Genomic DNA, 15,793 nt, shown 5'->3' with positions numbered 1-15,793 from the left:
TTCACTAGACAGTGTCTGAAGAATTAAACTTGTAAAAGCAATGCATATATATATATATTGCTGTCTCCTTAGAGTGAAGGAGAAGTTGTATAAACAGCTTATACAACTCATGGATTACTGCAACTCAGCAAGTATTCATGCCAGGGAAAAGCCAAAATAAATTTAATTAACAGAGTTTGTTTTGTTTTGTTTTAAATGTAGGAATATAAACCTGAAAGAAAACACTGTTCTGAAGCCAAACCCCAGTTTTTAATTGCATGAATTTAGAGTTCAGACAAATGCTTTGGCCCTGTCCTGCTGAGCATTGAACACTTCATGGCCTGCCAACCGTAGCACTTGATGGACTTGTCAGCCACTGTATTGCTGTTACAAGTACATGCTTCACAAAGAAGTCTTCAGGACTTTCAAGAGTCCCTTGGTACGTCTCATCTAAAGACATTTCTGAGAAATAGCAATGTATAAGTACATGTGCTGATAATCTACTTAAGTTATATCAACACAATAAAAATGGCTAGTGACAAGTCTACTAGTTTTCAGGTAGACAAAAACCCCACTGAAACCAAGCCTCAAAATCCTTCTAAATTTACAGCACAAGCGTTAAGAATGTAACCATCAGTCGTATTTCACAACAAATGGACCACTACCATGGCCTCTGCTCTGGAAGTGAGAAACCCTTGTTGTAAAGACAACAAGACAACAAATGACAAAGTGGAAAGATCAGCTTACTCACACGTCCTTGTTTGCCCCATCAAGGACTCCTAAAATGCAGTTTAAGTTCCAGAACTGCTGCTTGATTTTTTATTTTGAAAATTATTACATAACCTTGGCCTTAAAGGAATTTAATGTTCAACAACAATGTGCTGCGGTCCAAAGAATAACAGGCCTTTGAGTAAGAAATCATGTTACTTGTAAATAGTCCTTCAAAGTACTCTCAGACACTGTTGATGCAGAAGAATATGTTTACTAAATCTATGAAAGTGTAAAAATTATGAACCAGACAAAAGCCCTGAAGCTAAATCAACAAGTATTTCTTGTTCAGGGCAAGCTCTTATGCAGATCTTTAATAACTATGCAGAACTTTTCATTGTTTACAGAAAGTAGTGGCAGAGATAATTATGGTTAAGAATATTAAGAAGGGAACTGAGGGATGGAAAAAAATACCAGTATACCCAGCGTACTTACCTTTCTAATTATTGGCATCCACAATTGTCTTTCTACAATTTCTAAAAGTGGACTTTTACAACTAGAGTATAGCATTCGTTCTCGTATACTACAGGTGTATCCTGGCATGGAGTAGATGAAAACTGCAGGAAAAAAATATCAGAACAAAAATAAACCTTATCAAAACCTGTATCATAGAATCATGTACAGCAGAAAGACATTGCAGAGTAATTGTGTAGTCTGAAAGGGAAAATGTCCAGAACAGTTTAGGATGTTTTGCTCCAGCGAGTATTTAATTTCAGAAGAGGGGGCATCTTTGTTTTTTCACATGGCAACTGATTTATGCATGTTCATAATCAGAAGGGATAATTCTCTAGTTTCTAAACACAGTGACTCTTCAGAAGTCAGTTTCACAACCAAATGACCCTGAATTTTATGATTGCATTAAGCAGTCAGATTCCTGCATCTTTCTCTCTGCCTCAAGATTATTAAACTGTTTGAAACAAACCAATGCAAGTTTACACTGGAAAATTTTCTCATACCTATGGATTCCAAATAGTCTCCTTCATGGGCGTGCTTATAGAGGAAAAAATGGTAACGTGCAGCGTCCTTTGGAATTCTTTTTGGCAAATCCTTCAGTTCAGTATGAAGTGTGTTAGCCAAAACAATAGTTTCATTTTTCATATCAATTTGCTGTTAACAAAGAAAAATGCATATAGTTAATACGCAGAAAGGAAACCAGAGAATATGACAGGATGGAAAAAAAGTTATTACAGAATGGTAATATATCAGTATCAACATATATTGTTCAATACACAGGCAATCTATTTAGTACTCACTATTTAAAATATTTAAAGTATTTTATACTTGCCAGTTGCACATAATTGAGTTGCTTATTTTTCAATTTCTCCAAAGCGTGAATAGCTTCTTTAGCAATGGGGAATGCTACTCCTTGCAGTGTTTGATGCTTGGTATCTACACCAACATCCGTTTGTACCTGGAACACAAGTCAACTGAAATGTAAACAGAAACTTCTGCAAGCATTTTGTTTCATGCAGTAACTGATGATGCATCGCATACGGCAACACACAGAGTTAGCAGTAGCTATTCTGAGAATAAGCCACACTGAACCATCATCCACTTCTGGAAAAGAATTGCATATTTTCATTTTATGATTACATTTTGCTTACTTACCTTAAAAAAAAAAATCACATTAGCTTTGTAAAACCCACAGAATCACAAGAGAAAAAAAACTGACCAAATTTCAAGGAAGCTCCAAGTTACATTCTGGTACACAGATACAGTAAGCCAGGAGCTTGATTTTCATATGCTGTGCTTTTGAACTGACAATGTTGTTTATAAACTTTGCTGTATCTTGAACATTTTTAGATCAAAACATAGAAATGTAATTTTTCAACATTCTGGCAGGAAGAGAGAAAAGTTATGTCTTATTAGAGAAACCAATCTTCTTGAAGGAAAAAACAAAGCATCTTCCCTCCCTTCCTGTTTAGCATCCTTCCCTCAAAATCCTACACCAAAAAGAAAGCAAACAAAAAACAAGCAAATGAAGTCTCAATCCTTGACTTCTAGGTGTAACACAAAATATAAAATTTGATGGTAACTGCAAGCTAGATAATCACTCGTGATCTGGCTATGTTAGTCACAAACTATCTGAGATAAAAGGACAGTTGCTTTAAAGCCGCTTCTCAAGAATTTATGTGGTGTATTTTAACGTTCATGCACAGTTTCTCAGAAAATGAACTCTGGCTTACAGTCTTTCCAAGTCTAAACTTGTCCAAGTATTAGCTTTTGAATGTCCCGACTTTCCTTTGTAATTTTACAAATGCAGTTAACGTTGCTAAAGAGGCAGCAAAAAGCCAGACAGAAAAGCACACAAAATTGAAAAGTGTGGGTTTTAGATCTAACGTCTTCCAGCTGCTCAGCTTTAATTAAAAATAGATAATGAAATATGCAACAAGAATGAAAACAATTAAAAACAAAGACACTTGAGACAATACTAAATTATGCTTCGTATTTTAAAGGACTGTTTATCATTAACAAAGAAGGAAGAAACAAAAAGAAATGGAGGAGCTTACTTCTGTATAAAACTAATAAAGTTATTAACAAGATTATATGACAAATATTTGCAAAATATATCTGCATAAAAGCCCAACTAATAAACCTTATAAAATTGGCATTACAGAACAAAATGTAATAAAGCGTATTAAAAAAACATAAAAGACAAAGACATTGAAGTCTCGGGACAGTAATATGAAGAGAGTAGCCCAGTATCCCGATCTATGGAAAGGATTTAAATCTACTTGTCTACACTGCAATATATTTCAGCCCACTAAAACAAAACAAAACACCCAAGCCACTTAAAAAATAATTAAATCACACTGCAAGATTTGTTCATGATGACTGCTGAGAGGGTGATAAAATGGCAGATGAAATTTGATGAGAATAAATGTAAAACAACGTATGTGAAAGGAAAAATGACCTCTCTTCTACTCGTACAGCAATGGGGTTGAGCTAGCTACTACCCTTCAGGAGCAATACCATGCAGGTCACACAAAATATTTCTCTGAAAATGTCAGCTCAGTGACCAGCTTTGGCAAAAACAAACAAACAAACAAACAAACATCAACAGTAACAAAATAATAATAGTAAAAACCCACCACTAACCACCCATCCACAAATGAAATGTTATGAATTGTTAGTAAGAGTAGGGAACAGGACAGAACAACTCATTACGCACTGTAGATACCAGTAACATGCCCGCATCTTGAATACCACATGCAGTTCTGCCTTCCCCATCCCTCCTTTTCATAAATTTTATAGAACTGGAAAAACTGCAGAGAAAAGCAAAAGGATCAGAAGTATGGAGTGTCTTCTTTAGGAAGAACAAGGGCATGGATTAGGACTCCTCTGCCCAGAAGAGATAACTGATTAGAAATACGGAGGTCTTGTGGATATACTGGGGAGTGGGGGAAGAAAAGAATGAGAAATAACTTTTCTTTGCCTTCTATATGCAATCTGTAGGGGTATGAGAATCAGCTGGTAGAAAGCACGCTGCAGTTCTTCACATAATACTTTGTCAAGCTGTCGGATACATTGCCACAGGATCTGTGGTCACCAAAACTTTACATGGATTTAGAAAAATGACAAGACTAGATGATGGATGAAAAAAAAATAAAAACAGTTACATAGTAAAACATTACGTCCTGCTCAGAAAGATCCCTACCTGCAATGGCTGAGGCAATTGGTGAGAGGAATTATTATAGCCTCTTACCCTGCTCTTACACCCTCCTCAGATTCCTGCTCTTGCTCACTTAGGGTCTTGACAGTAGGCTAGGTAAGTAACCTCTGACCTGATTCAGTGAAATACTTCTTGGGGTAATGACAAAAGAATATAAATGTGCAAATCTCGATTTTTTATTTTTAATATCGGAAAGTTTTTAGTTTGCTGAAGATAAAGAAGGAAAGTTAATGAAATGCTCCTTCAGTGGCAGATACAACAAAAATCCAAATGACACGTTAACCTACTGCAGGATGCTTCAAATAAAGCCAAAGTGGCAGCAATTTGCAGTTTATTCATCTCTGAGAACTACAGCTATTGCTGCTGAAGTTTCACTAGAGCACATAAAGTATTAGTCTGCATGAATCAGCTGGTAAACATGATGCATACAGGGCGTGAAAGACAATACTAATACCAAGAGTAAGTGATCATTGACACCACAGAATTTACAGTCTCTGCTTTTTTTTTGTTGTTTGTTTGTTTTAAAGCTCATGAGGTAAAATACAGTGTTTAGTGATGATGAGAGCATTTCTGCACTGAATTAATCAAAAATAAAGATAGAAAATGACAAAAGACGACAGTCACAAAAATAATTGTTAATAAACAACAGTTGCAGAAAAAGCATGCTAGAGAGTGCAAATGCTAGAGAAGATAAAGAGCTACATTTAACATGATGGTTTGCTGGCATCCAGCTGGAAAGCAAAACAGATTTCCCGGTGGCTGTAAAATATATGCCTAAAGAACTAATAAGATCAGCACAAGGCTTATTAATACATGTCTGAACACAAACAAGAGATTGAGTCATGGAAAAATGTGAGGAAAGAATCCTCTGAAACGCATCAGTCACCAGCTAACCAACAATCATCAAATTATTTGGTTAAAGGCATTTGCTGGAAATCTTTCTATCAGGCTTTTGTAGCAAAAACAGATCAGTCTTTTAAAAGGCCTAGCTACTTGCTTTGGATTTCTGGTTTTGGTGGTTTTTGAACTTTCAGACTGAGAAGAAGTAAGTCAAAATAAAGACAAGTAAACTGGTTCTGGCTGCTCAGGAGGGGAAGCTTCATCCAGAGATAAAGGTGGCTGAAACATTCTTTGGGATTACTCACTGCCACAGTTGCTATTTTGTATCTTCTCTACCATTTCTGCCACCATGTGAAATGCACCTGGGCAATCACAGAATGGTTGAGGCTGGGTCTCTGAAAGTCCCTTTCTCCAACACCCACCACCCAAGCAGGGACACACAGACCAGCCAGTGCTCAGGCCCCCTCACAATAAAGCACATCCACTGATGTTTGAAGCACCCTAGGGAACAAATCTGTAACCACTAAGCCTCTTCAGCCTCTGACCCAGACACTAGACCTTGCCAACTCAGCAAGATCACACTGCTCTGTCTCCAGCCGTCATCGTCCTGCAACCTCAACTCAGAGGGAGAAATTTGGATTCTCATCTGCTTAAGCTTTCTGAAACTTCTCTGTTCTGCCCTTTTTACCCCAGAAAGACTTACTCCTAACAATATGGTCCTAGTGATATGTTAGGAACTCTGAACCCAACACCCCAAACGTGCTCGAAGACACTGTAGGTACCTCGTTAATCTTAATTTGTCGAAGCTCCTCTTCTGCTGCAGTCAGAGGCGCAGGGGCAGCCTGTGATATCAAGTACTTTTTATATCCATTCAGCGAAACATCATCCTGAAAGCACAATATCAGTATTCTTCATTTTTTGATAATAAAGGCTTTCTTCAAGACAGCCTATGCAGCATAAATAAGCAGTTATTTCCCATACAGTTATGTTCATTTTATTTGAACAGACTGCAAGTGTACATGCATTTGCAAATTGAACTTGGCTTCCTGAACAGTAGGATCCGCTGGGCTGCTCTGTACCCGGTTGTACTGTGTGCAGAATTTCCACAATTACCCCCTAATTACCTTGCTAATTCAAAAATTAGTCTTAATGAAGACTGGGGTATGTATGAATTTATTCAGCTTTCTTGGACTGAACATCACAGAACTGCCACAATTCTTACAAAAAAAAAAAAAAGTACATATTTTCTTACAAAACCTGTATGCTCAGACCGGTGGCTGATTGATAATTTTCTACCTAGAAAAAAAAAAAAAGAGACAGGAATACTACCTCAGGACATAACGCTGCCAACTGTTTAGGATGCAAATTCACAGAACTGATAAATTCTGATGACGACTTTGGGTAAGTTATTAATTCTCTGTGTCAGTTCTGTCCCCCTCCAAAGATGCTGATACCAGAGACAAATATTGTTGTACTTAAACAATTAAGGTTATCACTCAGAAGAGGGCAGGATATGACTTTATAATCAAGTTCTTGGCCCAACAGAATGTAACTGCTGAGCTCACTGTCTTTGCTGAAGGAGGAAAAAGGAAGCAATAACTGATCTCTAGCTAATGATCAGTTTTCATGAAAGCTATAGAAACTCTGTGTCTCTGAAAACTTGTTTGTTTACAACTGGCAATGGATCAAGAAGTCAACACTTAATATTGGCAAACTGGCAGACATCACAATCAGCTTAGACTTGTGTCCTAAGGAAACCATAGTAATGCAATAGCCTCAGATTCCCTTACATGCACAACACTTGCAGGCTTTTCAACATTCCTTGGAAGTTTGTCAGACTTCATACATGTACCTTCCAATTATCTTACCATAACTGAACGCCCAACTATTAGTATTTTCACTGAACAAATCATTAGCTACTAAAACTCTTTCCATAAATGGCAGACATGGACTCAAGTAACATTTCACAGTCAAATTTTAATGAACTGACAGCTTCATATCCTTGGTTTAAGACAAACATTTGTTTTCAGACGTTTAAGTCGTACAGATAGCTGTTCTAGCCCACCTCTGATTCAGACCCATACATCCAGAATGGCTTTTGCAAACAATTGGCCTGAAAGTTTTGGGTGTTATGGCGTTTTGAGGATCCACATTTATGCACTGAAATTAAAGGATTCTCCTGTTAGTCCTAGTTTATTTAGTTTTAACATGCGTTCGAAGCAAGGACATCTTAGCCTGAAGTTGTTAAATAAAATTAATTACTTTTTCAAACGAGAGCAATTACATTTTAACACTGGAGTAATACACATAGCTTTTAACCTTCTTTCTCCTTCATCAGGAAAGAACAGAACCACCACAAATTTTTACCAGTAAAACCAGCAGTTGTTCCAACTATTCCTTAGAATAATGTATTGATTTTAAAGGGAAGAACATACCTCCACTGTTCCAAATACTTCGTCCTTAATATGACCACCTCCAAATTCTTTCTTGAGTGTTGCCCGGGTTGCTGCATACAACATTTTTTGACGAACCTAGTATATCAGAAAACAGTGTGTTTTGTTTTTTTAAGATATTTTTTTCCTCTTTAGTGTACACTGAGAATCTAGCATTTTGCGGTACCAAATCCATTAACAAACACCCTTCCTGAACAACTATTTTAAGAGTTGAAAATTAAGTTTGAAGTTGTACTTCTTAATATCAAACAGAATCACAGAATGAGCTCTGGAGCATGATATTAACATATGCTATTAAATTCTCAAGTGCAGAATGAGACATTTTAATATGCATTATTATTAAAGTAATTCCAAAACTAAATTGCAGCTTTAGAGTATTACCTTTAAAAAATAAAATAAAATTTAAAATAACAACAATAATAAAAACATGAAACAAGAAATGGAGCACAATCCTTACTAATTTTAAACGGGGAAACAAACACACAATGATTTAGATCATTTATTGCTGGTCTGTGTACTAAAGGACACAATAGATACAGAAAGAGCTAACTGCAAATAACCCACCAGCTCTACCATCTTTTGGTAGCTCTACCCTCTTTTGATTTGGTAGTGGCTTAGTTCAACTACAGAATGCAAAAATGAAATTTTCTGGAGGCAGATGATCTAATGGTGCTCCCTATCAATTTGTGTCCAACATACTCACATATTCTCCCAACAGTCCCATCTTCCCCACCATATTTCAACATCATGCCATCACATCACCCTTACCTCTTCCACCCAATCTCTTTTATGCAGTTTACCCTTTGGTCTCCAACTCCTTTCTAACTGCTATTGGAAATAGTGCAGGAATCTAGTAGTACTTTTACTTTGTCCTCCCTTGTCTCACATTCCCTGAACCTGCACATAACACCCTAGTTTCTCCAAGAAACTCCGACTTCAGTTTCCTCCCATGCTCTCTAACTGCTCACCAAATAAAGAGTACATTCTGTGGTGGCTTCAACAGATCCACAAGTGCCAGCCAGTCGGCCAGCAAGCCAGGTAGAACAAAGAGCTTGAGCTCAAACTATAGTCTTTCTCCCTGTGATGACACCAATTGAGATTTCTGTCTTATATTCTTCCTTGAATTTTCATGAAACACTGACAGAAAGATAAGACAAACAAACAGTACAAAAACATGTGTTTTGTTTCCTCCAATTAAGCTAGAAATAAATTGGATCTGCTGTACTCCATCTGGACCCACAATCAGGTTCATGAAAAATGTTTCCACGGCTCTCTTCTCAGAAAGTGAGGGGAAAGCTAGGGAATGCTTTACTCTCAAAATCCTTCTCATCTAGGATTTGGATCAAAAGACACTGTAGAAAAGCCATTAACAATGCGAAGCCTCCGATGACTGCTACTTACAGGAGAGTGATCAGGTGACCATGCAATGAAGATCCATTCATATCCTTGAGCATTCTGAGAATCTAATCTGTATAATATATAACAGGGTTGCTTGTCTTCAAGAAGGGGAAGAACAAAGGAGTCATAATCCTTTTCCCATGATCCAACTGGCCGCCTAGAGGATCCCAGAACAAGCTGCTCTATAACCAATAACCAAAACTACATGTTAGCAACAATATAGTTAATATTGTTTGTTTCAAAATTAGCTATTATAATAAACAGTTAATCAAATGCTTCTTTTATAATCATGTTCACAACAATGGAAATCAAGAACATGCAATGTGAAAGCAGGTGAATTCCTGCACAAGCTGTGAATGCATACCACATGTCATAAGACTGATGTTGTTTTTAGCATAATGTGCACTGAAAAGAAATAAAAACTGTCTTTTGCTAGTTATCTTATTTTTAAATTGAAATAAATAGAAATAAGATGAGAGTAAGTTTTTAATTTTTAAAATTAGCGTTATTGATGCTCTTACTTGCTGTACCATACTAGTGGTTGTACTTATTGTAAAAAGACAGTTAGCTGTATAGTGAAGAGTTGGGAATGAACATGATTGCACTAGTCACTAACTTGACAGTAAGCAGATGAGCCCCTTTCTACTATAGCTTCATAACTACAGTCTTTAAATGACTGAAGTTGTTTATTATGTATAATTGGCTTAAGTCTGCACAGAATACTTCAGATGAGATTTAATTATGTGAACAGCTATAGCAACAAGATTTCTCTCTTATTTATAAATCATGTTTCAGTTTTTCCAAATGAAAAATATTACTACGGTATCTTTCAAAACATTTATTAGCTTCCCAACAAATAGTAGCCCCCGCAGCTAAAAGAGAAGCACCTTACTTGAATGGTTCCCACAATGGTTTGAGGACTATTATATTAGCTGGTATGCAAAGTATCTTTTGAGAGTCCAGGACTGAACCTCTGATAGCTCAGATGAAAGTACAGCAGTATTCAAATGCCTCTAATGCACAACTTTCCAAACAAGCCACTCTCCCACAGTAATTTTCCAAGGCACAGAGCATTAAGAGCTCAGAGCAAGAGAGTATTTGGCACTTCTCTGAACTAGATGCAAAGCAGATGAAGTCATATACCTAGACAACCAGAACATCCAGAATGTATTTGCCAATTCATAGCTCTAGGTGGCTTTATAGTCATTTGAATTTAAGATAGGAAAAAATAATAATAAAAACCCCACAGCAATTATGTTGTATAGCAGCAAGCCTGTTCTCTTATTCACTCAAATTAGCAGAACTCAATTTGAGTATTATCTATTCGCTAAGGACAGTTGCTGAAAGATCCTGCAGACAGGTGATGCAACTGTCCCTCCTCTGGGAGCATTAGAAGTTTCTCTTTGAACTGTGGAAAATAGCATTAGAGACTGGATTCTGGTTCCACATACAGACAAAAATGTACATATGTAACACACATATATATATATATATAACATATATACACATGCATATATTTTCACACAAACATACACGCAGGAACATACGAATAAAGAAAAACATTAAGACAAGAAAAGGAAGATACTTTTTAATACAAAACGAAGGCCATAAATAGGGAGTACCATCTACACAACAGCACATTGTTTTACCTTGCCTAATAATAAAACCAAATTCAACAGTATGCCGGTGTTTGCTAACCTGTGTGGGTGAAACTTTTTACGACAGTGACCTGCCTATAATATTATTGCTGCTTCCTTGAGAGAAGCGGTGTTACATGGTGGAAAACCTCCTAAGAAAAGCAAACACAAAGATAACAGCAGGTTACTTACCTAGCAATAAAAGTGTGTACGTGTATTTATGTACACATGTACCTTTCTCCAACCAACAGGTTTTTCAGTGTACTATAAATGAATGAACTTTGGAACAACCAAAAACACCTCAAGGTAATGAGGTGGGTATTTGATATACTTCCATCCAAAATATGCAACAGTTCTTGGTAAAACGTGAAATGACAATTTGAAGAAAAGCTCTAGTGCAAAAATACAGTAGCATCATACTGAAAACTTCACCATTGCCAAAACTTAAATCCTACCCTCAGGATAGGAAAGACCTTGGTAACATTAAGTTTTGCAGAGTTCTGTTTTTTTTTAACAATTCTATACGTAGGTCACTAAAACAACTAGGAAAAAATCTTAAAAGTCAAAGAAAAATATTAAAATTTGACTAACCATTGTCAATGACTATTTTTAAAAGCCTGTATTTTCCGTTTCTGGCTCCAACAAAGACATCTTTGACATTTCCACTAGCTGAAAAAGAGAAAATAAAAGTAACCAAATTAAAACATTTTACCTTTCTCAAATAAAGAATACTCATGAAGGTAAAAACAACTTTGGAAAAGCATATACCTGGCCCTTCACTACAAAGTTGGACTGGAAAAGGAAAACAAGAGTGATGTTCCCCCCTACGCTCCATGTCAAATCAAGTTCCAGCCACGGCATGCCACAAAAGGGTGACAGACATTATAAATATCTGCAGAACAGCCCTGCTTACTCACACACTGTATCATTCTCAACATTGTGAAAATTAAAAGTGACATCACATCACTGCTCTCAGGTTTCACAGGTCACACAGCAACACAATCAAAACACAATGCAACTCAAATTACTATAGCTTCATGAAGTCTGCAGGCTTAGTACAAATGTTCAGACATAACTTTATGCCTGCCAGGAAAAACTTAGAGCTTGTCTGTAAAAAACACCTGCCTTCCTGAGGACACCTCTGTACTGGGTTTGGCAGCAGAGGGCTACAGGGATGGCCCCTGTGAGAAGAGTCCGGAAGCTGCTCCGTGTTAGATAAGGGCCAGTTTCAGCCAGTTCCAAAGGGACCCACTGCTGGCCAGAGCCAAGCCAGTGAGCGATGTTGGTTGGGCCTCTGGGACAGCAGATTTCGGAAAGGGAAAAAAATCCTGCTGTGCAACAGCAGCTGGGACAGTGAGGAGTGAGAAACAGCCCTGCAGCCCCCCAGGGCAGTGCAGCAGGAGGTGCTCCAGGCACACAGCAGCAGTTCCCCTGCAGCCTGTGGAGAGGCCCCTGGTGGAGCAGGCTGTCCCCCTGCAGCCCATGGGTCCCACATGGAGCAGATCTCCACGCTGCAGCCCCCCCATGGGTGGAGGAGCCCCCGGTGGAGCAGGTGGCTGTGGCCTGGAGGAGGCTGCGGCCCATGGAGAGCCCCCGCAGGAGCAGGCCCCGGGCTGGAGCTGCAGCCCGTGGAGAGGAGCCCACGCAGGAGCAGGGGGTCTGGGGGGGGCTGCCGCCTGTAGGGGACTCGTACTGGAGCAGTTTGCTCCTGGGGGATGAACCCCATGGTACGGAGCCATGTGGGAGCAGTTCTTGAAGAGCTGCTGCCTGTGGGCAGCCCCCACAGGCTCAGTTCGGGAAGGACCCCACGGGGAGCAGGGGCAGAGAGGGACCGTGACAGAGAGGTGGAGACGAAGCGTAGGGACTGACCACAGCCCCCATTCCCTGTTCCCCTGTGCTGCTCAGGGGGAGTACATAGAAGAGGGTGGATGGTGGGGGAAGGTGTTTTTAGTTCTCACTACTCTAGTCTTTAGTAATTGATAATAAATTACATTGATCTTCCTATGCTGAGTCTGTTTTGCCCATTATGATAACTGCTGAGTGATCTCCCTGTCCTTATCTCAACCCTTGAGCCCTTTCCATCATATTTTCCCTTTGAGGAGGGGGGGAGTGGTGGAGCTCTGCTGCCCAGCTGGGTAAAACCACCACAACCCCCCTGAAAAGTACTGGGGAAGGCTGCCGCTCTTTGCTCATCTTTCATATCAACTTGTATCAATGTTGATAGCACTTTTTCAAATTCTGACCTGTCACAGTAGGATAGGTTTACAATTAATTTACAAAGAAGTAGCTAAAAATAAATTTCTGTAATTCACATTGACACAACACAAACATGACAGAGTTGCTTCTGTAAGCACATGGAAGAGCTGTGCCCAAACTGTTAAAATCACAGTAATCTCAACCGCTCTGCTTAATAATCTGAGTGCAAATCAATTCAATTATACCCCAGACAGGGGGCTGTACAGCATTTATTGAAGAACATTCACTGCAAGCTGGTCCTTTAAGTAATCCCAAAGCAGAGGATAGCACCAGCAAGACAAACAACAAACCAGGAAGCATAAAAAGGATTATTCAGTGACGTTGAGGCCGAAGGAACAGATGGCATCTGGCTATGTTACTGCCCATATTCAAAATATTTAAAATTCATGTCCATCTATGCAATGCCTGGGTCCGTTCTGCAATTCCTAAACAGGCTGGGGGAAGGACAGGGAGCCTTAGCACTTAAGCAGACTGAACTGCAATGGGCAGTCCAGCCCCAGCTTCATCTCAGTATTTCCCCACTCATTGGTGCAGACCCTCACTGTGATCTGCTTTTCTGATCATCTCTGCCTTTCCTAACACTTCCACTCAGCACACAAACATTACACCACTTTCTAGACCTCCCAGTTCCACTGGGATTTTTTTGTCCTCTTCTCATCTATGATCTTTTGTTCTCTGTCCTCTTACATCAAGCCTACACAACCAAACAAGATAGACTAGTCCCTCGCACTTATACCATAACTAACAGCTCCTGAAGTAATTTTTTGAGATGAGACACCAGCTATCAAGGAACAATCTCACTATCAGTGAGATATACCCTCCCCCTGCCACACACGCAAGGCTTTAAAATTCACAACAGAATGATAGCATTTTTGCTTAAATCTCTGCATAGCAGAGACCCCATTTACAATTTGGTCTTGGTATCTCATTGACCAGCTTACAGTTTAATTTGACTTTATTTTCTGAAAAGCATTCATAATGATAAACACATCCATTTTCTCCATATGCACTACTGCTTCTGTTAATGAAGTTATATTTCAGTAGCAAAAATGCTTTACTATGTATTTGGGAAGAAACTCTGGATATATACAAGTTCTACATATCCTGTCCTATCATCCAGCAATGGAAATTATCTGCTGTCTAGGCGCTGTCCTCGACACGATTTTTATAAAGATGCAACATACAAAACTAAGATAGACAAGCTGGCATATATTTCTTTCTTCAATGAGCAAATTCATATTAAATAAGCTATTCAATATTTGAACAGTCCATTACAAAAACCAGTTAAAGGTTTCAAAGGATGGTATAAAACAGCCTGTAAACATACACGTCAACTCCTTGCATTTGCTCTGCTGCACTTTCAACGTGACTTACCTGCAGCATGAAATATTAAAATTCAATTAGGTTTATTTCATGAAAATTATTTTTAAAATAACTTAGAAGACTTGAACATATTCTGGCAAGTTTCCCTACAGCTCAATGCACCCTGACTTCTACACTCCTTATTTACCACCCTGTTTGAAAGCCCAGTCCTTTCAGCATTTGCCTGGTACGTCTCACTGTCCCCATTACTTCACTCCTGCTTCTAGCAAAGTGCACTCCGTGCTGCCAAGCCTTGCAGCTGTTTAGGAGCAGCACCAGGTTGGTTGCTGCTACCCAGCAGTGGCACCACAAACGCTGTTCCCCTGCCGGCTGCAGAAGCCTTGCCACAGAAAGGAGCCCTGCCTAGCGGGCTGCCCTGCATCCCGGCCTGCCGAGGCAGGATCGGTGCAGGAACGGAGCCGAGCTCCCCGCAGATCCCCTCGGAGGACAAAAGGCTGCCCGAGAAATGAAGGTGAGCTGCAGAAGAGGATTAGCAGTCCCTGCGGTAAGCAACAGGGTATTCTGCTGCTCCTCCAGCAAGACAGCAAGAGGAAAAAAGCAAGGGAATGAAGAGCCACTGTAACAGCTTCTCCAGCCTGGAAAAAAAAAAAAATAAATAAATAAAATAAGCTGTTTCTAATGCACCTCGAGCCTGAGAAGGTGACAAACTTAAGAAGAGCAAACACCGGCGTAGAGGGGAAGGGGCTGAGGAGAGGTTAAAGGCTGCTGAACGAACATAGCCAAGAGGCAACAAAGGGCTTAGAGGCGCAGCTCGGAGCCGCTGCGGCCGGGACAAAAGTCACCTTCAGCAATAAATGCGGGAGCGCAGACAAAGTGCAGCGCGGTGCTCACCGAGCAAACAGACCGCCAGCAAATCTCAACAACACAGCCCCCGCAACGCGCCGCGGTGCCCCTTCAGCAACCCTGCGCCGGGGTGGGGGGGTAACACCGAGACACGATTGCTCCTCACAGCCCCCGAGGCCTGGAAACAGAGGGGAAAAAAGGCTTTCCTGTGCATTTCCAGCTTTTTCTTGGCCTCCCGTAGCAGGGGCTCACTGGGCTGCCCTGCCGCTGGGCTGCCGGCTCCCTGCAGCTGCTCACGGCTTCTCCCCACCACCGGCCGGCAGGGACCGGCGGCGCTGGCAGTGCTGCACACACCGGCTGCCCGAAAAGCTCCGGCAGCCCCGGGGCTGCGGCGGGACGGAGCTGCCTGAAGCCGGCAGCGGGGCTCCCCCTGCCCGCAGCGGACAAAGGCGGCGCCGGGCAGCGCACCCCGAGGGAAGGAGGGGGGGCAGTACCTTGGATGCCGGTCTGGTGGGACATGTCGCACCGCTGCGCCCGGGGCTGCCCTGTCCCGGCACGGCACGGCTCGGCACAGCCCTGCCCTGCCCAGCCCTGCCCAGCCCGGCTCGGCTCAGCCCGGCCCG

At 40.5% G+C, this 15,793-nt stretch overlaps 2 protein-coding genes across 2 annotated transcripts in view; one reads left to right on the top strand and one right to left on the bottom strand.

The window, feature by feature from the left end:
- The window catches only part of IRAK4 (interleukin 1 receptor associated kinase 4), a gene marked incomplete at its 5' end in the record, with an annotated part of 21,647 nt that extends 21,126 nt beyond the window's left edge, over positions 1–521 (top strand). The window contains one exon of the transcript XR_014688798.1: positions 202–521. The remainder of the gene's footprint in view (positions 1–201) is intronic.
- The window catches only part of TWF1 (twinfilin actin binding protein 1), a 19,560-nt gene extending 3,767 nt beyond the window's left edge, over positions 1–15,793 (bottom strand). Inside the window, exons 1-8 of the mRNA XM_084507035.1 lie at positions 15,665–15,793; positions 11,340–11,417; positions 9,115–9,293; positions 7,696–7,791; positions 6,043–6,147; positions 2,033–2,158; positions 1,704–1,854; positions 1,183–1,304 (exon numbers count right to left, since the gene is read on the bottom strand). Of these exons, the coding sequence (XP_084363161.1) occupies positions 1,183–1,304; positions 1,704–1,854; positions 2,033–2,158; positions 6,043–6,147; positions 7,696–7,791; positions 9,115–9,293; positions 11,340–11,417; positions 15,665–15,689 (882 nt within the window). The 5' untranslated portion in view covers positions 15,690–15,793. The remainder of the gene's footprint in view (positions 1–1,182; positions 1,305–1,703; positions 1,855–2,032; positions 2,159–6,042; positions 6,148–7,695; positions 7,792–9,114; positions 9,294–11,339; positions 11,418–15,664) is intronic.

The sequence above is a fragment of the Aythya ferina genome (assembly GCF_964211825.1).
Source record: "Aythya ferina genome assembly, chromosome: 1".
NCBI lineage: Eukaryota > Metazoa > Chordata > Aves > Anseriformes > Anatidae > Aythya > Aythya ferina.
Note: the sequence above shows the minus strand (reverse complement) of the source record. Positions and strands in the feature narration are given on the sequence as shown.